The 19,894-nt window shown below is 33.3% G+C and overlaps 1 protein-coding gene across 2 annotated transcripts; it reads right to left on the reverse strand.

Annotated features, from left to right (window-relative positions):
• Positions 1-346: 346 nt before the first annotated feature.
• On the reverse strand, positions 347-11,319 carry LOC122423857 (NKG2-D type II integral membrane protein). 2 transcript variants are annotated; one of them, XM_043441302.1, is made up of 7 exons: positions 11,185-11,319; positions 7,655-7,762; positions 4,117-4,187; positions 3,889-3,924; positions 3,154-3,305; positions 2,752-2,855; positions 347-1,181 (listed from the first exon to the last, which is right to left on the reverse strand). In XM_043441302.1, exons 2-7 carry the CDS (start codon positions 7,687-7,689, stop codon positions 1,064-1,066), a joined length of 516 nt encoding a protein of 171 aa, XP_043297237.1. In that variant the 5' UTR covers positions 7,690-7,762; positions 11,185-11,319; the 3' UTR covers positions 347-1,063. The 2 variants fall into 2 exon arrangements, with proteins under 2 accessions (XP_043297237.1, XP_043297236.1); XM_043441301.1 differs by having other exon boundaries at positions 4,117-4,209.
• Positions 11,320-19,894: the final 8,575 nt, after the last annotated feature.

Consider the following 19,894-nt stretch of genomic DNA (forward strand, 5'->3'; position numbering starts at 1 on the left):
ATGTAGCATTTCATTTGCCAAGAATTCTGGTACCCTAAATGATTTGCCCAGACAACGTCTAGTCATTCTACAGGTTTCAACTCAGGCATAGAGTTCTTTTTCCCTAGAAGCCTTGTAAATCTTCTTCAAATTCAACTATTTGTTTTCTAAGTTTTGTGGCAATTAATGCCATATTCTTATTGCAAGGAATAATTCAACTTTTGCCAAACATTTCGTATGCTTTATTAAATTTGTAGAGGAATTTTGAAGATTTGAGGGTGTATTTATTGATTTTTCAACTTTCACTTTGAAAATTTCAAGTATAGAATATTAAATGAAATCTCATATAATCTCCACCAAGCTTTAATTTTTTGAAACAAAATTTAAAAAGCTTTTTATTATGGAAAATTTCAAACATACACAAAACTGGAAGAAATAGTGTAGTAAATCCCCATGGAGTCACCAATTAGCTTGAAAAATTATCAACACATGGCCAGTCACATCTCATCTATATCATTCTCTTGTTCCCTTTCCATTTTTTTTAACCAGTAGATTCTTGTTGATTATTTATTTTAAATGTAGCAGTGTGTACATGTTAATCCTAAGCTCTCTAAGTATCCTTCCACTCCCAGGTAACCATAAATTCATTTTCTAGGTCTGTAATTCTGTTTCTAGTTTGTAGATAAGTTCATTTATATCATTTATTTTTTAGAGTCCAAAAATAATCTATTTCATACAATAATTTTCTTTCTCTGTCTTCATTCAGTATGACAATCTCTAGGCCCATCTATGTTGCCACAAATGGTATTATTTTGTTCTTTTTTTATGGCTACTACTCCATTGTTTATGTGTACGATTTTGTCTTTATCTATTAGTTTTTATTCCCTGCAAAAAAATTTTTATATGCTATACATGGAAAAATTCAGTAACTATGTAGAATTTTCTTCTTTTCTTCAAGAAATGTATGTGTTGAACACATTCTTGAACACAAGAAGAACTGTTCCTGTTGTGAGCTTTCTTTGAGTACACTCAGAGAATGGCTTTTGAATCTTTGAATACTTCATATTTTATTAACTATAAGATTTTACACAATTCTCTGCATACAGATGTATGTGTTTGGAGTTAAGCAATTTTCTGTATAAGCTTTAAAACTTGAGCCATAGACTGCACAGGTTCCATTCTGCATTTCAACCATTGTTAGTCTAGATTAGAGAGAAGGGCAGATTATATTCACAGCTTTATTAATGTAGAAATACAAACATGAAATAATATTTAAATATAGACACTGAAATAATATCATTCAGGAGATTTTAGGACCACGTGTGTTCTTTCTTAATTCATAGATATGCAAAATACAGCCAACTAAGATAATAACCATAAAAATTGCATTCTATTAAAAACTTATGTCACTATTTTTTGTACATTAGAAATTAGTCACTTTGAAAAGTCTGAAATCTTTTCATCTATGTATGTAAGTCAAAATGAAAGCAAAAAAACCCAAATACTTAGAAATGAATTCAGAATTCAATTTAGAAGTTGGCAGATGTCTTGGTTTGTGCAAAAATAAACAATCTTCTTCAGATATATGCAATTTTACTTGGTAAAAAATATAAAAATAAACTGTGAAATCCTCTAATACACATATACAAGTGTGTGTGCATATGTGTGTTTAGCTATTCCATGTGCTTGCATGCTAAGTCATATCAGTCCTGTCTGACTCTTTACAAACCCATGAACTATAGCCCGCCAGGCTCCTCTGTCTGTGAGATTCTCTAAGCAAGAATACTGGAGTGGGTTGCTGTGCTTTCCTCCTGGGGAGCTTCCCATCTCAGGGACTGAACCCGAGTCTCTTAAGTCTCCTGCATTGGCAGGCAGGTTTTTTTACTAGTAACACTACCTGGGAAGGCTGGTAGTCCATGTAGAGATTGCTATATCTGTATATCTATTTTGTCCCAGGATCTTGAATATTTTATAGTTATATAATTAATGTAATAAATGGTGGTTTGTTTTCTACTAGGAACCAGTAGGAAATTGAAACTTGAAGAAAGAGTAATGATGCTACATCAGTGTGAAATTGAGAAAATGAAAAGTACAAGGTTTGATAGTATATGTATTTAAAAAAAATGAAAGAACAAACTTTGTTAATGTAGGAAAAACTAGCCATTCTAGGGAAAAAAATTAAGAATTTTTTTTAGTAACTGCTCTTAGTTGGTCTCAATCTATGTACATTAAAGCCACAATTTTTCTCACATTTTTTCATATGCTTCTTCAATTTCTGTGTTTGTTTCCCCAACTCACTCTCATCACATTTCATGAGGGTACTGATTACACTGGATTATACATTATTTATTTATAACTATATCTCTGAAGTGTGAAGTTTTTGAAGACTCTAAGCCCTATTCATCTCTGTAGTTATTTCTGTGTGGTTCCTTGGGAACCAAGTCACACTCAACAAATATTAATAATATGCAGAAACAGAACTTGGGTATGCTAGTTGTTTTGCTTTTAGCAAAAATGAAATTTTGTACTTGCAGCATGAAAAATATTGAAATGACATGATACAAGATCTTAGTATTTCCAGAGAGTAAAATCTTTTTTGTTAAAAGTAAAACCTTGGGTAACACAGAAATGAGGCCATCCCAGATCAATTCTAAGATGTATAAGGGGTTTCAAATTCCAAGTATATAACAAAGTTAGAAGATAGATAGTCCTTTTTGCAATATTACATGAAATACAATATTACATTTCCTTCCAATTGTTAAGGAAACTTACAGGTTGGGCGAGAGAATGGAGCCATCTTCCCACTGCCAGGAACCATTTGTGGAAACTTGTACTAGTCCCATCCAATGATATGACTTCACCAATCTAAAGAAATCCTGTTTGAAATCGCAAATAAAATCAGAATTCAGAATTTCATAAATGCAAGGCCATAGTCATTTAACCATTTCCCCCCACACTTGGGGGAATGCATTCTCTCCACTAGCATAATTCTGACTTAAACACCGCATACAAAATACCTGGAATTTCTGTGCTTTCTTATTTCTAACGCAGAAAGATTTGCGTTTGTTATATGTGAGTCTTAGTGCCTCTCTTGTGTTTCAGGTTCACATTCCAGTGAGTCAGTTCATATCTTAAGACTAAATATACAAAGGGGAATTAAAACAAATACTCAACCTGGTCATCTTTGCTGTATATCTTCAGGAGACTGGAATTTTGAGACATACAAGAAGCTTGGCTCTGGTACCAGCTTTTGCTCTCATTAAAAAATTGGTAGCAGTTATTTCTATAACATATCCAGTTTTTAGGACATGGACCACAGTAATTTTCTAGAAAGGTAGAGTACATTGTTAATTCTGCATGTCTGGACATTATGTGTGTGTGCATGCTGTTTCTTCAGTCATGTCTGACTCTTTGTGACTCCATGGACTGTAGCCTGCCAGGCTCCTCTTTCCATGGGATTCTCTAGGCAAGAATACTAGAGTGAGTTGCCATGCCCTCCTCCAGGGATCTTCCTACCCCAGGGATCTAACCTGCTCTCTCTTATGTCTCCTGCATTGTCAGGTGGGTTCTTTACCCCTAGCACCACCTGGTCTGAACATAAGAGCAGATTTTACCTGGACAGGTTAAATACCTTTTTTATTTTGACTCTAAAATTCAATATAATTAACTCATTATGATCCTGCCCAAGGACATATCTCTACAGATTTATACAGGGAGGAATGCCAAAATGATGTCCTTTACTTTTTACAAGTACCTCCTCATTATAAGTAAATACATCTACAGTGAATTATGGACAAGAATTCATCATTTTCATATTCACTTTCTTGTTCATGCCATCAGATATGTGCCTATACCCATGTATAGATGCATGCAGTTTGTGCATCAAAATATCAGAAAATTTTCACTTACCTTTCAAAGAAATTGGAGCTTCTTGGTTGAATAATGCTATTAAAATAATAGTTATTGAAAGAATTTATATTGTTAGTAACTGATAGTCTAAGCAAAAATATAAGCTCAATAAAAAATATACTCAATATTACTAGTTTATATTTCTGTGCCTCTGAATACTAGTCAAAGTAATGCATTACAATGGTTAGATCAATATTGCTGCTAATTACTTTCTCTATTATCACTTACGAGTTATGATCATGGCACTGCATATGATTGCCATTCCAATGAAACGAATCCCCATAGCTATAGCAACGGATCTGGCAAGGACAAATGGAGATGCTGTCAAAGACAAAAAAAAAAAAAGTGAGAAAGATGAGAAAAGGTTCTGTTATCTTTCTGTTTAACTTAAATATTAGAAGTGTTTTTAATTGAGGGGTGAGGCTTGATATCAGTTCTTCTCTGTGATTATTTTTCTCAGGAAAGGTAAAACAAGTATTTTGTAAATTATTTAAAAATAAGGGTATAAAAATGTAATATCCATTCTTACTCCTTTCTTCAAGTTCCCTAGTCCTACTCCTCCATTAGAATAAATTTCAGTTATCATTTTAAAAATTTAAAAATTTTCACACTGATACAATAAGAAATGCAGACAGTTTCCTTCAACTCTCTTTTAAAAACACATGCTTAAGGAAGTACACAAAATATTCTGGAAACATTAAGAAAATATCCTGGTGATTATTCCATATTATGTCTTACAAAGTTGTCAATTTTTTTTTGATTAGCGTCTTGCATTGTGTTTCATCAGTATATGAGCAAAATCTAATTATTGGCAGATGTTTATTTTTTTCCAGTACATACTTAAATGATTTCTTAGTTTTTGCTTTTAGATATGATGATATGAGTAATATTCACATATATCTGTGCATGTTTTTTGAGTACCTCCCTAGGAGAAATTAATTAAAGGGCACAGGCTTTTCCAATTTTCATAATGATTGAACGTTTCAGGCAAAAGAAGCCATACCAATTTATGTAGCACCAAAAATAAATTCAAAAGCCTGTTTCTTCACACTTTCCTTCACACCATATATTTCTATTTCTTTATATTTTAAGCATATATATATATATATATATCTGATACACAGTATTATTTTTAAAATCTAACTTTGTTTTTCCTGTTATGAATGAGATTAAACATTTATCCATGAGGTTAAACAATGCTTTTTTAAAAAAGTTTCTCTGGGACGTCTATGTCTGGTCTGTTTCTTCTCAGGTTAAAATTATTAGTTCACTTCATGTCAATGTTTTGCAAATACATGTCCCAGATACCATTTTGTTTTAACTTTACATATGATACTTTTGAGATGTCAGAATGGGTAATGGCTGACTTAATCAAACATTTCTTTATGGCTTATGCTTTTTCTGATATGAATAAAAGTGTCTTAATTATTTTGAGTTTATAAAATATGTTATGCCCATGTTCCTTTGTGATATTTTGTGGTTTCCTTTTGTATTTGGTTTATTTGGTAGGGGTGTGTGTGTGTGTGTCTGTTTACTATTATGTGGGAGCTAAACTTATAAAAAATTTATTTTCCAAGTGGACACTGACTTTTTGTAACATATTTGCTCAATAAATCAGTGTGTTCTCATTGATAGGAAACATACCTTTAGCATATAATATATTCCAATGTGTACCTGCATTTATTCCTATACTTTTTAGTCTATGTTTCCATTTAAACAATATGTAAAATTTTCTAATATGTAAAATACTTGAGTATTTGTTAGTGCACACAATATAATATTATATTTCATTTTTCGGATGATCTTCCCTATCATTACATTTCATATGTGCCTGTGCTTAGTCGCTCAGTCGTGTCAGACTCTGCGACGCCATGGACTGTAGCCTATCAGACTCCTCTGTCCATGGGGATTCTCCAGGCAAGAATACTAGAGTGAGTTGACATGCCCTCCTCCAGGAAATCTTCCCAACCCAGGGACTTAACCCAGGTCTTCCTCATTAGCAGGCTGATTCTTTACTGTCTGAGCCAATAGGGAAGCCCCATATATACCTTAAGAATTTTAATATCAGCTTTCCAAGAACCTGTCAGTTTAAAAATATGATACAATGGTTTTTCCATAGAATTACACTAAATGTATAAATTCAGTTCAGTTCATTCACTCAGTCGTGTCTGACTCTTTGTGATCCCATGAACTACATGCAGCATGCCAGGCTTCCCTGTCCATCACCAACACCAGGAGCTTGCTCAAAACTCAAGTCCATCCAGTTGGTGATGTCATCCAACCATCTAATCCTCTGTCATCCCCTTCTCCTTTAATACAGAGATAATTTACATTTTTAAAATGCCTTTTATCCTTGAACAGTTTTTATTTCTATAACACATGTCTTATTTTATGTTCACCAGTACAATTTTAAATGAGTAAGTTTATTTCTAGGGTTTTCAATTTAAAAGTGTGCTGCTATTCTTTTCTGATATTTTGTTTTATGCATATGGCATTTGTTTTTCATCACATTTTCCTTGTTTTGTAGTTAGTAAGGTATTAATTTTGTCTTATTTTCAATCAAGTTCACTTACTAGATATCCTTACTGTTTGTAATATTTTAGGTGAAGGCTTAAAAAATATTTTTTTCAAATAATATTAATTTTGCCTTTTAACTCCAATTTTATATCATTTACCTCTTTCTTTTCTTGTTAATTCTGCTAACACCAGCAAAACAATCAATATTATTCAACAGTAATAATAATGAAAATTCTTCTCTTTTTCTAACTACAGTGAAAATGTTGCTGCCGTTTAGCAATAAGCATAATGTAGCTTCAGAAAAAAAAATACATCAAAGGCAGTACTTATATCTTAGAGGTTTCTAAAATTAAGTTCTTTTTAATTAAAATTCATATCAATTTTTATCTGAAACCTTTTTAGCATTATGTATACATTCATACAATCTTTCCACTTTGATTATTACATAGTGCACAGTTTCATTCCTATAATTAATCATCGTAAAATGATGTTATTTGATAATATACTTTGAACATTTAATCAAAATTTATAAGTGAGAGTAACCTGTTGTTTTTCCTTTTGTGTAAGCTATCTCAGGCTTTATTTTTCACCATATTCCAGATTGGTTAAGAGAGCATACCTTCTTCACCACCCAGAAACATTTCTGTGAATAGCGGTCAAGTCATCTCCTCCATAATGTTTAAGGACATAACTGAACTGAAGGAAATTTGATATTTCCTTTCTGTTTTCCATTTCTATTTACTTCTCCTTAAGGCTAGGTTTTCATGGCTTCCCAGGTGGCTCAGTGATAAAGAATCTGTTTGCCAATGCAGGAGACTCAGGTTTGATCCCTGGCTTAGGAAGATCCCCTGGACCCCTGGAGCAACCCACTCCAGTATTCTTCCCCAGAAAATTCCATGGACAGAAGTACCTGGCAGGCTACAGTCCATGGAGTTGCAAAGAGTAACTGAACACACACACAAGTCTAGTTGTTCAGCAATCCCTTAGAAATTACTGTCTTCATTATTATGATGATTTCTTCATTTTTAGGGCATGAAAAGATTCTAAACACAACAGCTTCTGCTAAATTTTATTATATATTCCAATAGCACATAAGCTACCAGAAAAGACCATATAGCATATGAGAGAGAATCTCATATCTGCTTTCTTCATGAAGGTAAAATAAACTGAATGCTTATCATCAATTTAGTCACAGTTTCTAAGATTCACCTCAGGACACTGAGAGAGACAAATGAAACATAAGACTTACGGTTTTGTCCACGTTGACTTGTGGTTAATATACATGTTCTCTTTTGGCTTTGTCTAGAAGCACCAGACTTTACTCGTTCACTGGCATAAGTATGAGATTCACTCATCTCTGGAGAAAAACAGTTCAAGCCACTATGTCATGGTCTTTCTGCCACTCAGCTCATAAATGTTAAAATTTAAGTTGGCATTCCCATCCATATCCTTTTTAAAGCATAACATCAAATTACTTTTATTTTGTATTACCTTATGATTTTTATGCTTTGTGATGTAAACAAATGCTGGGCTGAATGAAGCCCAAGCTGGAATCAAGATTGCCAGGAGAAATATCAATAACCTCAGATAGGCAGATGACACCACCCTTATGGCAGAAAGTGAAGAAGAACTAAAGAGCCTCTTGATGAAACTGAAAGAGGAGAGTGAAAAAGTTGGCTTAATGCTCAACATTCAGAAAACAAAGAACATGGCATCTGGTCCCATCACTTCATGGGAAATAGATGGAAAAGCAGTGGCAATAGTGGCAGACTTTAATTTTGGGGGCTCCAAAATCAGTGCAGATGTTGACTGCAGCCATGAAATTAAAAGAAGTTTACTCCTTGGGAGAAAAGTTATGACCAACCTAGACAGCATATTAAAAAGCAGAGACATTACTTTGCCAACAAAGGTCTGTCTAGTCAAGGCTATGGTTTTTCCCAGTGGTCATGTATAGATGTGAGAGTTGGACTATAAAGAAAGCTGAGCACTGAAGAATTGATGCTTTTGAACTGTGGTGTTGGAGAAGACTCTTGAGAGTCCCTTGGACTGCAAGGAGATCCAACCAGTCCATCCTAAAGGAAATCAGTCCTGGATATTCACTGGAAGGACTGATGCTGAAACTGAAACTCCAATACTTTGGCCACCTGATGCGAATAGCTGACTCATTTGAAAAGACTGCTGCTGGGAAAGATTGAAGTCGGGAAGAGAAGACAGAGGATGAGATGGTTGGATGGCATCACTGAATCAATGGGCATGAGTTTGAGTAAACTCGGGGAGTTGGTGATGGACAGGGAGGCCTGGCATCCTGCAGTCCATGGGGTCGCAAAGAGTCGGACACAACTGAGCAGCTGAACTGAACTGAACTGATATAAACAAAAGTACATTTATGCTATGGCAAAATATCTCTAGCAAGATCTTATGTACTATTAAAGTGCTAATGTGTTGTAATGAAATATAACATCAAAATAAAACAGTGCATCATGAAAAAGACTGGTTTCTAAGGAGTTACACACTTGTTTGATTCACAGTGCCATTTACTAAGTTAATAACTTCACAGATTGCAAGAAGAAAGAAAGAGAAAGAAAAAGGGAGGGGTTTGGATGAAGGAAGACAAAGAATATTAACACAGTCTGGCGTGGATCTTTTAAAAAGTTAAAGTAAATAATATACATCTAGTGTCAATAATGTAAATTTGGTAGTAAAGAGTATATAGTAGTGTATCTAATGTTCTTCATAGTGAAGAACTTGCAAAGAATAAAATAGGGTCTATAATTTTAGGATAAAGATAAGCAAAGACTCTTCCCTCTGAACAAAGCAAGTGAAAACTCATTTTTTCTTTCTTTTTGAACAGTAATCATTACTGAATATGTAAAAGCCTCTTTATAAATGAAATGCTAATACAAATTACCTTTTACACCTAAAATTAAACTAAAACATTATTTTCTCAGATGGCAAAGAATCTGCCTGCAATGAGAGAGACCTGGGTTTGATCTCTGGGTCAGGAAGATCTCCTGGAGAAGAAAATGGCAACCTGCTTCAGTATTCCTGCCTGGAGAATTTCAAGGAGAGAGGATTCTGGTGGGCTACAGTCCACAGGGTCACAAAGAGTCAGACACGAATGAACGACAAAGACTTTCACATAATATGTAATGTAGCAAACTTTATTATTAAATGTGTGAATAAGGTAAGAATATTTTATGGTTGAAGAAATTAAATTTTAGAGGTGGCCAAATTCATACTGCTTACTTAATATAGTGCTACCACTTATAAGTAATTTATAATACTTTAGTTTAAGAAGCATTTTCAAATTTATGTCACTTGAGTTGAATATCACAGAGATCCACTAAGGTAAATATGAAATGTTTTTTATCTCTATTTACTAGAAAAGGAAACTTAAGTCCATAGAGGTTGTGGAGTGTCCCAGATCTCAAAGCTAGAGACTGGTAAAAGCTTGATTAAAATTCAATTCTAACTCAAAATCCTAAAGCTGTTATTATTTTAGTCTGCCTCAAATTGTGAGATACATTACTTTGTTAGTTAATGAAGGGGAGAAAAAGCTTTCAAGTTTTTGAAGCCTTGATTTAAAATATAATATGAACATAAGTGATTCAAAGTAAATTGCTTTTCTGTGACTTATATGTTTGATTAAATTCTGGGTATTTTAAAATTATACAGAAAGAGTAAACTCCATTTATACAGAAAGTATGTACCTTTGCCATGATGAACCCACCTATCTCAGACCAATCCCACTGTATAATTATGACTGCTTATCTATATCAAAGATGAATTCAGAGTTTTCATTTTTTAGAAAGGGTTCCTGAATAAAATAAAAATGGGATTTTTTTTTCTAGTTTTGTCTCCTTGTGGTAAGTTGATATGTTTACATTAGAAAAGTGAGAATACAGAAAAGGTTCATGCATGCAGATATTAAAAAAAGGAAAGAATGGAAATGAGAATTCATATAAAACCAAGTAGCATTAACCTTTAAATTTTCCCTTACTAGAAAATAAAAAAATAATCATTTCAAACTGTTAGAAAATGTAATAGTTGCTTTTAATTCACAGGATATAGCGGTAACTGCTTTCTTTGCAAGGTAAATCTGGGTAGGATATATAAACTTTTACTGAATGATTTTTCCTAGTATGCTTTTTTTGAGCTTCTGTCCATATCATTGCCATCATTTACAAGTTATCACCATCATCATCACTAACAAAACTAATCTCACATTTGTTTATATATTAATATCTTAACATTGTCTAGCGTAGCTCTCAGACAAAATGTGTTGAATAAGTATGCATAATGCTTAGAATTTTTAAAAATGTTGTTTTATATTTGACTATGATTGTTGGGAACAATGAAAATAATTTGTTTCCTTTTAGCAAGTAATATTGTATGTCACAGAGGGTAAGTGACTTGCACAAGAGTAGAAAACTCGTGTGTGAAATTTTAAATTGAAATTCAGTTCTCTAGTCCCAAAAGTAAAGATTTATTCTTTTAGCTTTATTTGAAGACTTCATCTTATAGCATCATCATAACTTCTGATTCTTCAATAAGTATATCCTACTTATCCATCATTAAATAAAGTGAAAAATAATATACCCCTGAAGTAATAAGTATTCCTTGCCTTCAGTAAGTCAGTTCAAACACTTAAGAAACAACTAGAATTACCTTACAGCATAAATATTTTTAGAAACTTTCTTGAGGTTAAAACCTCAAGAGTTCTTATTTCTTGAACAACAGCTGTTAGAAACACACAGAGCGACGCACACAGACACACACCTGATCAGAGAAAGAAGATCCTGATTCTTGTGGATAAGAGCCTCCTGAAAAAAAAGACATGTCCCGAGTTCCCCATTTAAAAATGACACTAGTGATTTCCAGTCAATTTTGATCCCTGAAGAAAGATATGATAGGTGTTTTTCTCATCTCATCTTTCTGTTGAAAAAGCACCACACAAACCACAGTACTTCCGCCTCTCATTGCACAGAATGTTACCCTTTTGATGGAATAAATGTTAGGTTCTAACATCATTTTATGACTTAAAAATGGTAAATTAAGTGATAACAAATAGCCAGAGTTTTAAGAAACAAATGATGGGATAACAGAATCACTTTCTGAATTTTTTCCAAAAGTGAATACTTTATTATAAAACATGGCTGTAAGTAGTGGGTGGAAGAAAAAAGGAGAAAAAATTAAACTTCTTAATCACTTTGTGAAAAATTAAACTTCTTAATCATTTCATTTGAGTGGACTTAACTGTGCTGTATCATATAAACTGAAACCACAGAAAGATAGCTTTCATATATATACTATTAATACGTACATACGTATATAAGTATATATACCTAAACATGTATGTGTATATATACATATGTGTGTACATGTTGTTAGTGGTGTTCAGTCCCTAAGTTGTGTCTGACTCTTTGCAACCCCATGAACTGAAGCACACTACTCTCTTCTGTCCTCCACTATCCCCCAAGTTTGCTTAAATTCATGCCAATTGAGTCGATGATGCTATCTAACCATCTCATTGTCTGCCACCCAATTCTTTTGCCTTCCATCTTTCCCAGCATCAGATTCTTTTCCAATGAGTCAGTTCTTCACATCAGGTGGCCAAAGTATTGGAGCTTCAACTTCAGCAACAGCCTTCCAATGAATACTCAGGGTTGGTTTGATCTCCTTGCAGACCAAAAGACTTGTAAGGGTCTTCTCCAGCATCACAGTTTGAAAGCATCAATTCTTCAGTGCTCAGCCTTCTTTATGGTCCAACTCTCACATCTGTACATGACTACTGGAGAAACCATAGCTTTGATTATACGGACATTTGTATATATGCATACCCACGACTTTTTAATAATGAAAATAGTAAGTGTTTACAAAATAAAAATTCTAGGATGAATCATCATATGCCTAGTGTAAATAATTATCAACTTACATCCCAAATTTCATTTTCTATGTATATGAGTGACTCAGGTCTATCTCTGCTCATAAGTAGGGCTCTTTTCTCTTTTTTCCTTCTGAACACCACTCATTGTATAACTGCTCCTCTGTTGCTCAGAACAATAGCAACAAATCTCTTGGCAGAGTAGCAACAAAAATCAACTAATGCCTTAATGCTCTGGTTTTTAGCTATTTATAACTTCTGTTATAAATTATAAATTTATAATTTATATTTAAGAAATGATGGCATTTCATTTCATTAACAAATAATGACAATCAAACTGTGACATTCAAAAGTTTAAAGAGATTGAATGACTAAGTGTAATAAACATTAGATCGTGTCCTGGATGGAATAATGAAACAGAAAATAGACATTAAGTAAAAACTAAAGAAATATGAATAAAGTAGTTTCTTTAATATCAGCATCAGTTCATTTGTTGTGAAAAAAGCACCATTCTAATATATGCTGCCAATAATAACAGAAACTGGACACTGGGTTATGGGAACTCTTTGTATTATTTTTTGTACTTTTTATATTAAAGACTATTCTAAGATAAAAATTTATTTAGAGTAAGTTTTAGTGAAAGTTGGACTCTTTGTACTTCTTTATAATATTATATTCTATAGAATAGCAGCTATCATTATCTTTATTTTTATTATAAATTAGAGGGGGCAATTTGAAGAAGAAAACAAAAATATGTACTCTAAAGGAAAATAACTTTAAAAAAGAGTCATTTTTATGAACTCTCACTGAACATTTCAGTTCAGTTCAGTCACTCAGTTGTGTCCAACTCTTTGCAACCCCATGGACTGCAGTATGCCAGGCCTCCCTGTCCATCACCAACTCCTGGAGCTTGCTCAAACTCAAGACCATAGAGTCAGTGATGCCATCTAACCATCTCATTCTCTATTGTCCCCTTCTCCTGCCTTCAATCTTTCCCAGCATCAGGGTCTTTTCCAATGAGTCAGTTCTTCACATCAGGTGGCCAAAGTTTTGGAGTTTCAGCTTCAGCATCAGTCCTTCCAATGGATATTCAGGACTGATTTCCTTTTGGATGGACTGGTTAGATCTCGTTGCTGTCCAAGGGACTCTCAAGAGTCTTCTCCAACACCACAATTCAAAAGCATCAATTCTTCAGTGCTCAGCTTTCTTCATAGCCCAACTCTCACATCCATACATGACTACTGGAAAAACTATAGCCTTGACTACATGGACCTTTGTTGGCAAAGTAACGTCAATGCTTTTTAATATGCTGTCTAGCTTGGTCATAGCTTTTCTTCTGGAGCAAGCATCTTTTAATTTCATGGCTGCAGTCATCATCTGCAGTGATTTTGGAGCCCAAAAATGTGAAGTCTGTCACTGTTTTCATTGTTTCCCCATCTATCTGCTATGAAGTGATGGGACTGGATGCCATGATCTTACTTTTCTGAATGTTAACTTTTAAGCCAACTTTTTTTACTCTCCTCTTTCACTTTCATCCAGAGGCTCTTTTGTTCTTCTTTGTTTTCTGCCATAAGGGTGGTGTCATCTGCATATCTGAAGTTATTGGTATTTCTCCTGGCAATCTTGATTCCAGCTCGTGCTTCATCCAGTCTAGCATTTCTCATGATGTACTCTGCATATAAATTAAATAAGCAGGGTGACAATGTACCGCCTTGACGTACTCCTTTCCCAATTTGGAACCAGTCTGTTGTCTCACTGAACATGTGCTTGTAAAAACAGAACTTCAACCAGTAAATTCATGGCCTATTCAATGAATAGGAGATAATTATCAGGAAATAATTTTTAGTTAATAGAGCAATTACATAGACACTGTAACTATTTGCTATGTACCAAATGTGTAAGATAAAATTAACATAGGTAAAAGTAAGCTCTGCAATATTTGGTAAAGCTATAGCTATTTTTCTGGAATCAATATATCATTTTAAAAATTTCTGTATGGATAGCACAGACGTCAAATAGTTTTATAGGAGAGAGAAATTAACTTTCAAGGACTTTCATTATAAATTATACAAAGTTTTCTAAACTATAGGGGGAAAAGGAGTTGTTGCTATTTTTTTCACTACAACTAGAGTTACCTTGATTTCCAAATTAGATGAAAATGTGTTAGAAAAAGGAAAAGTTAACCTTATTTATGAACATTGTTACAAGATTGTAAACAGTCCCAAGTCATATCAAACACTGTATAAACCTGCTTAGCATATAGATGACCAAATTCAGTTTATTTCAGGATTGTAATAATTATCTTTCAGAAGAATGTTAAATAAAATGCTACAAACAATAGATTTAAGAAATAAAAGAACATGATTGCATCAAGATGGAGTACATGCTTCTTACAATTCAACAACTTTTCATGATAAACAATCTTAGTATATATACCAGAATCTATATAAACATTCTTTTTTTTTTCAAAGTTTAAACTTTTATTTTGTATTGGACCATGGCCAATTAACAATGGTGTGGTAGTTTCAAGTAAACAGCAAAGAGACTCAATCATACATTTACATGCATCCATTTTCTCCCACACCACCCCTCCTATCCAGGCTGGCACAAAACATCGAGTAGAGTTTCATGTAATATACAATAGGTCATTGTTGGTTATCCATTTTGAATATAGTAGTGTGTATAATGATCTCCCCAAACTCCCTAACTATCCCTTCCCCCTGACAGACCTGAATTTGATAAACATCATTCTTAACCTCAAGGTATTAGTAGCTTTTTAGAAAATCATTACGACAAAATGATGATAATACCACTTTGTTTCAAAATCATTGAGGAGATTCTCCAGCACCCTTAAGACCACCACAAAAAATTTAAAAGATAAGGACTTAAAAAAGTTTTTGCTGATGATATAATTATCAACATAGAATATAAAAATAATTTAATGACTAGTTAATAGAAATAATATTAGTATAACTGAATGTAACATTAATTTGTAAATTCTCTCATACTAGGGGTCAATAATAAACAGAAACAATTAATTAACAGCCACAGTAGAAACATTGTTAGATACTTATGAGCAAATCTAACAGAAATAGATAAGATCTACATGGAACTTATTCTATAATATTATATAAGTATTGTTAAACACAGCTAAGTTTTAATAGGACCACTGGATCTAATAAATATGCCAATTAATCCTAAAATAGTTCAGGGGTTAAATTCACTTCCAATTAATATCCCCTGTTATGCTATGTTCCTTAAAGAAAAATCCAAGAGTAGACCTGTCACTGTTGAAGAAGAAAAAACAATAGTGACCTTTTTCTTCTAGATATCAAGACTTTTGCTAAAGCTACGTTCAACAAAGTTTTGTTACAACAAAATGATATGAGAACATAAACAAATCAGGCAAACTGAAAGAGAAAAGATACAAACAAAAAGTCATGTTTATCAATGAAAAAATAGATTAGGTATCATTGTAGATAGAGTAGAAAATGAGGTACTATTAAATAATTACTGCTGTGAATTTTTAAACCATTATAAAAACCCAAATGTGAATATATACATTGTGCCATATATACATCATATGCAGAATTAGGAAATTAAATCATAACCTGGTGTGCATAAAAATAAGTAAATCCATGAAAATTGATATCAATTCATAAGATTGATTCAGTATACCTTTTATTTATTTTCATTTCATTTATTACATTTATTTGAAACACAGATAAAATATAAGATAACAAAACACTAAAATTATAAGGAAATGCAAGGTTATCAAACTCAAAAATTTTAACAATATACTGGGAAAAGAAGGAAAGCAAATTTGGTAGTATGTTTCAACTTGAACAATAAACAATTGTATTTAATATATATATATATACATATATCTCTCTATATATATGCTTTAGTGACAACTATTTGCTAGACGCTTTTCTAAACCTTGAGAATGTTAAATAATCTAGGCAAACTTTCTTGCCTTGTAATGGAGATTACATTTTAGTGTAGGTGATAGAAAAATGGAAAAGAGAGTGTAAAATAATTTCAAGAATAAACAAAACAAGTGACTGTAAAACACATTGAGGGGAAAAAATAGTTATCTTCTGACAGTGTTTGACCAATATTCTTTTCAGCTAATCCACATTTTCCATTGCCAATGCTACAGAATAAAGCAAGACCTTGACATAAGAAATACAGGCAGACATTTTCTTAAAACCACATTTTTAAAAAAAATTTGATCTATAAAAGGAAATGAATGTGGGTTTTTTTATGGGGAAATCTAAATCACACTTACTTGAAGGGTTATTTTTTATGTTAGCAGCTTTAGGTTTAACCAATGTGTCTTTTAAATAAAAGACCAAGAAAAAAAAGTAAAAATAAAGTAGAAACAGAACATCTGAATAGTCTACTCATTTCGTTTATTTCAAATAAGAACTTAGAGTCCCGTGGAAAACTCACAAAAATATACTTAGAAGAAGAGTTTCTGGAAAGAGACAACGTAAGCATGAGGAGTGTCGTGTCATAGGTAAATCTCCCTCTGTAAAGTGAGAGTGAGAAAAGGAATTTTTTTTTTTTAAGATAGAGGGCAAATAATTTTTCATTAATTTATTAATTAAGGTATGATTAGCATATAACATTATATTAGTTTCAAATGTATAACAATGATTCAATATTCACATATATTGCAAAATGATCACCACAAAAGTCCAGTCAACATCTGTCTTTAAGGATTCTTAAAGAGATATGTTCTGAGTCAGGAATGTGAGCTAAAAAAATGAAAAGGCAGGGGAGACATTTAAAACTTACTAGTGTAAGGAGAAAGTATGTATAATGAAATTCCAACATCTTTCTCAATGCTCAGCACACATTCACCCTGCCCCAGTCATCGTGGATCATCTACTGAGGATGTGCTCAACAGTAGAGATATTTCAGTGACATATGAAATTGCAGAAGTATATGACATTGCTTTCAGAAGACATACTTTCTAATAAATGGTGTTTTATTGGACCAACAAAATGAATTTATGCAGATGGAGTAGTTTGACTACAAAAATACATGTATAGGTTTCATAGGGACATATCTATATGACATTTTAAAACTACTGGAGATAGACATTTACAATGCTTTGCAAATAGCCTGGGTTCAAGTTGTCTGAGAATAACCACTGCCACCTCAACAAGCTCTTCAAAATTAAATTTGTTAAGTGAGAATAACCACTACGGTTAATCAACAGGCCTTCTTGGCCGGTAAGGTACAGTCTGGCTTACATGACTGAGCCTGTGTTAAGCTCTTCCTGTGTACAATAAGGGGCAGAGGTGGTGAGGCCACAGTGCAACTTTGTGGTGGGGAGCTGTCCTCGGGGCCGGATACTCATCTCAAGCTGTGATACTAAAACTGGATGTGGTCAGGGTGTTTGCTGGACAGTTGCCTGGAAATGCAAGCATAAGCTGTATGACCATGACCAACAGAAACTTTTATAGTATTTATTTTTTCATAAATGTGTTTGAATCGATGAGACAGGACAAGAAGATTCTAAAATTCATAACAAGAGCAATGAAGTAAATAAACCTGACTGGAAGAAACAGAGTTGAGTCTGGATACTCACGGGCATGTTGAAAAAGAATGAAATGCCCAGTGACAAAGTGAAAGATCAGCAAACACACTTGAATAAATAATTACTCAGAACTTAATATAAATTCAGAACACAGCTAGGTGTTACATACTTGGCAAGGCACATGTAAAGTCAACTAGTACATTGTAGTAGAATGAACATAAGGCAGGGATTTCATAAATCTTGAATGTATACTTCAGCAGGAAGAGGAAGAGACTAAATCACCATCTTGACAACTAATATTGATTGGCATGGTTTCTTGAGTTACTAATGGATAAATAATTACTTAGCCCCATCTTAGTTGAAGCCTTCTGTGATTTAAAAAATAAACCATTCTACTGAGGGGTCATTTCTTCAACAAAGAAATGTTTTCATTACATTAACTTAGCCCATGCTAGAAGACTTCATATTTGTTTTGTTTTGTTTAATATCAATCTATTTGATATAGGAAAACATAAGAGCATTTCCCTGCTGTGGTATTAACTTATAATTTGTGAATAAATGGCCATGTAAATAGTAACTCTTTTCAAAATCACTCTCAAGTGAAAAATAGGCATGACTTACAAGTTAGATGTCTTCAAATTACTATTAGCATTCTAGTTATTTTCCTTGTTTGATTGCTTGTTTGTTTGGCATTTAATCTTAAGTTTTCTACCACAATGGTAATCTCCACAGTCACGCAAAAAAGGAAATATGCCATTTACAACTTCTGCGTCTTGAATCCAAACTCACTTTCAATATCAAAGAATACTAGGATTTTTTCAATATCATGAAATGTGGATATTACTTACCCCAGGTACGCAAAGAAATAGATCTAGGAATAAGGCAGCACTTTTTCCAAGGAAAATGGGTCATTAGTTGCAAATGTAGGTAAAATCAGTCTCTCAAATCACTTTTTAAATGCACCTAATAGCAGTTGGTTAAATTCTAATTTATTTATTGCCTCTTCATTTATTGTTAGCAGATTCATTTACATACACAGGAATAAAAATGCATTGTTTAAACTCTACAGTTCTTACATTATCCTCTTGGAGGGTTTGAAAATATCTACTGAAACCTTGCAGTTTTCCTTCTATGGTAGTAGCCAACCTCCTGGAGCCTCTTTATACTGGCTTATTTTTTCTCCATTATTATATACAGAATTAACATCAAAGCCCAATAGAATATATATATGTACACACACAAATAGGAAACTACTTGTACTTTCATGAAGACTCTATCCTATTTCTTGTTTGAGTTAGTCTTTGTTAAGAATTTCTGTGTGTCAAGTATATTGTTTGGCAACAGATATATATATATATATATATATATATATACAGTTTAAAAAAATAAAAAGCACAGTCCCTATTATCTAATTGTTCACAGTCTGTTTATAGACATAAGCATATGGTTTTAAATGAACATGTAATTTGCAATGGTAAACACAGTTGCTAGGTATTATAGAAGAGAGAATTATATCTGACAATTTCATAATGGATTACCAATATCAACTGTGAGGAAATGGTGTTAGGGAGATGTCCTGGATTAGGTGATTTAGAAGGAGTTTATTTAAAAACAATATGTCTCATATCGAACTTCCCTTGTGGCTGAGCTGGTAAAGAATCCGCCTGCAATGCAGGAGACCTGGGTTCAATCCCTGGGTTGGGAAGATGCCCTGGAGAAGGGAAAGGCTACCCACTCTAGGATTCTGGTCTGGAGAATTCCATGAACTACATAGTCCATGGGGTCACAGAGAGTCAGACATGACTGAGCAACTCTCATACATACATGTTAGATAGAAAGTTGAATGGGGCTAAGATATACCAAGAATTGATTATAGAAAGGATAAAGGTTTCCTTAAGGATTGACAGGTTTGATTTCCTTGCTGTCCAAGGGACTCTCAAGACTTTTCTCCAGCTGTACAACTCAAAAGCATCAATTCTTCAGGGCTCAGCCTTCTTTATGGTCCAGCTCTCACATCCGTACATGACTATTGGAAAAACCATAGTTTGACTTAC

This window comes from Cervus canadensis, chromosome 21, assembly GCF_019320065.1.
Source record: "Cervus canadensis isolate Bull #8, Minnesota chromosome 21, ASM1932006v1, whole genome shotgun sequence".
Taxonomy (NCBI): Eukaryota; Metazoa; Chordata; class Mammalia; order Artiodactyla; family Cervidae; genus Cervus; species Cervus canadensis.

What these genes read in the sequence shown, in the direction of transcription:
- LOC122423857 (XM_043441301.1), bottom strand. Translation starts at nt 7,760, where the DNA reads ATGAGTGAATCTCATACTTATGCCAGTGAACGAGTAAAGTCTGGTGCT. An exon ending in AGCTCCAATTTCTTTGAAAG is followed by an intron (nt 3,306 to 3,888) that starts GTAAGTGAAAAT and finishes CTACCTTTCTAG; the next exon opens with AAAATTACTGTGGTCCATGT. An exon ending in TCCATTCTCTCGCCCAACCT is followed by an intron (nt 1,182 to 2,751) that starts GTAAGTTTCCTT and finishes TCTCTAATCTAG; the next exon opens with ACTAACAATGGTTGAAATGC.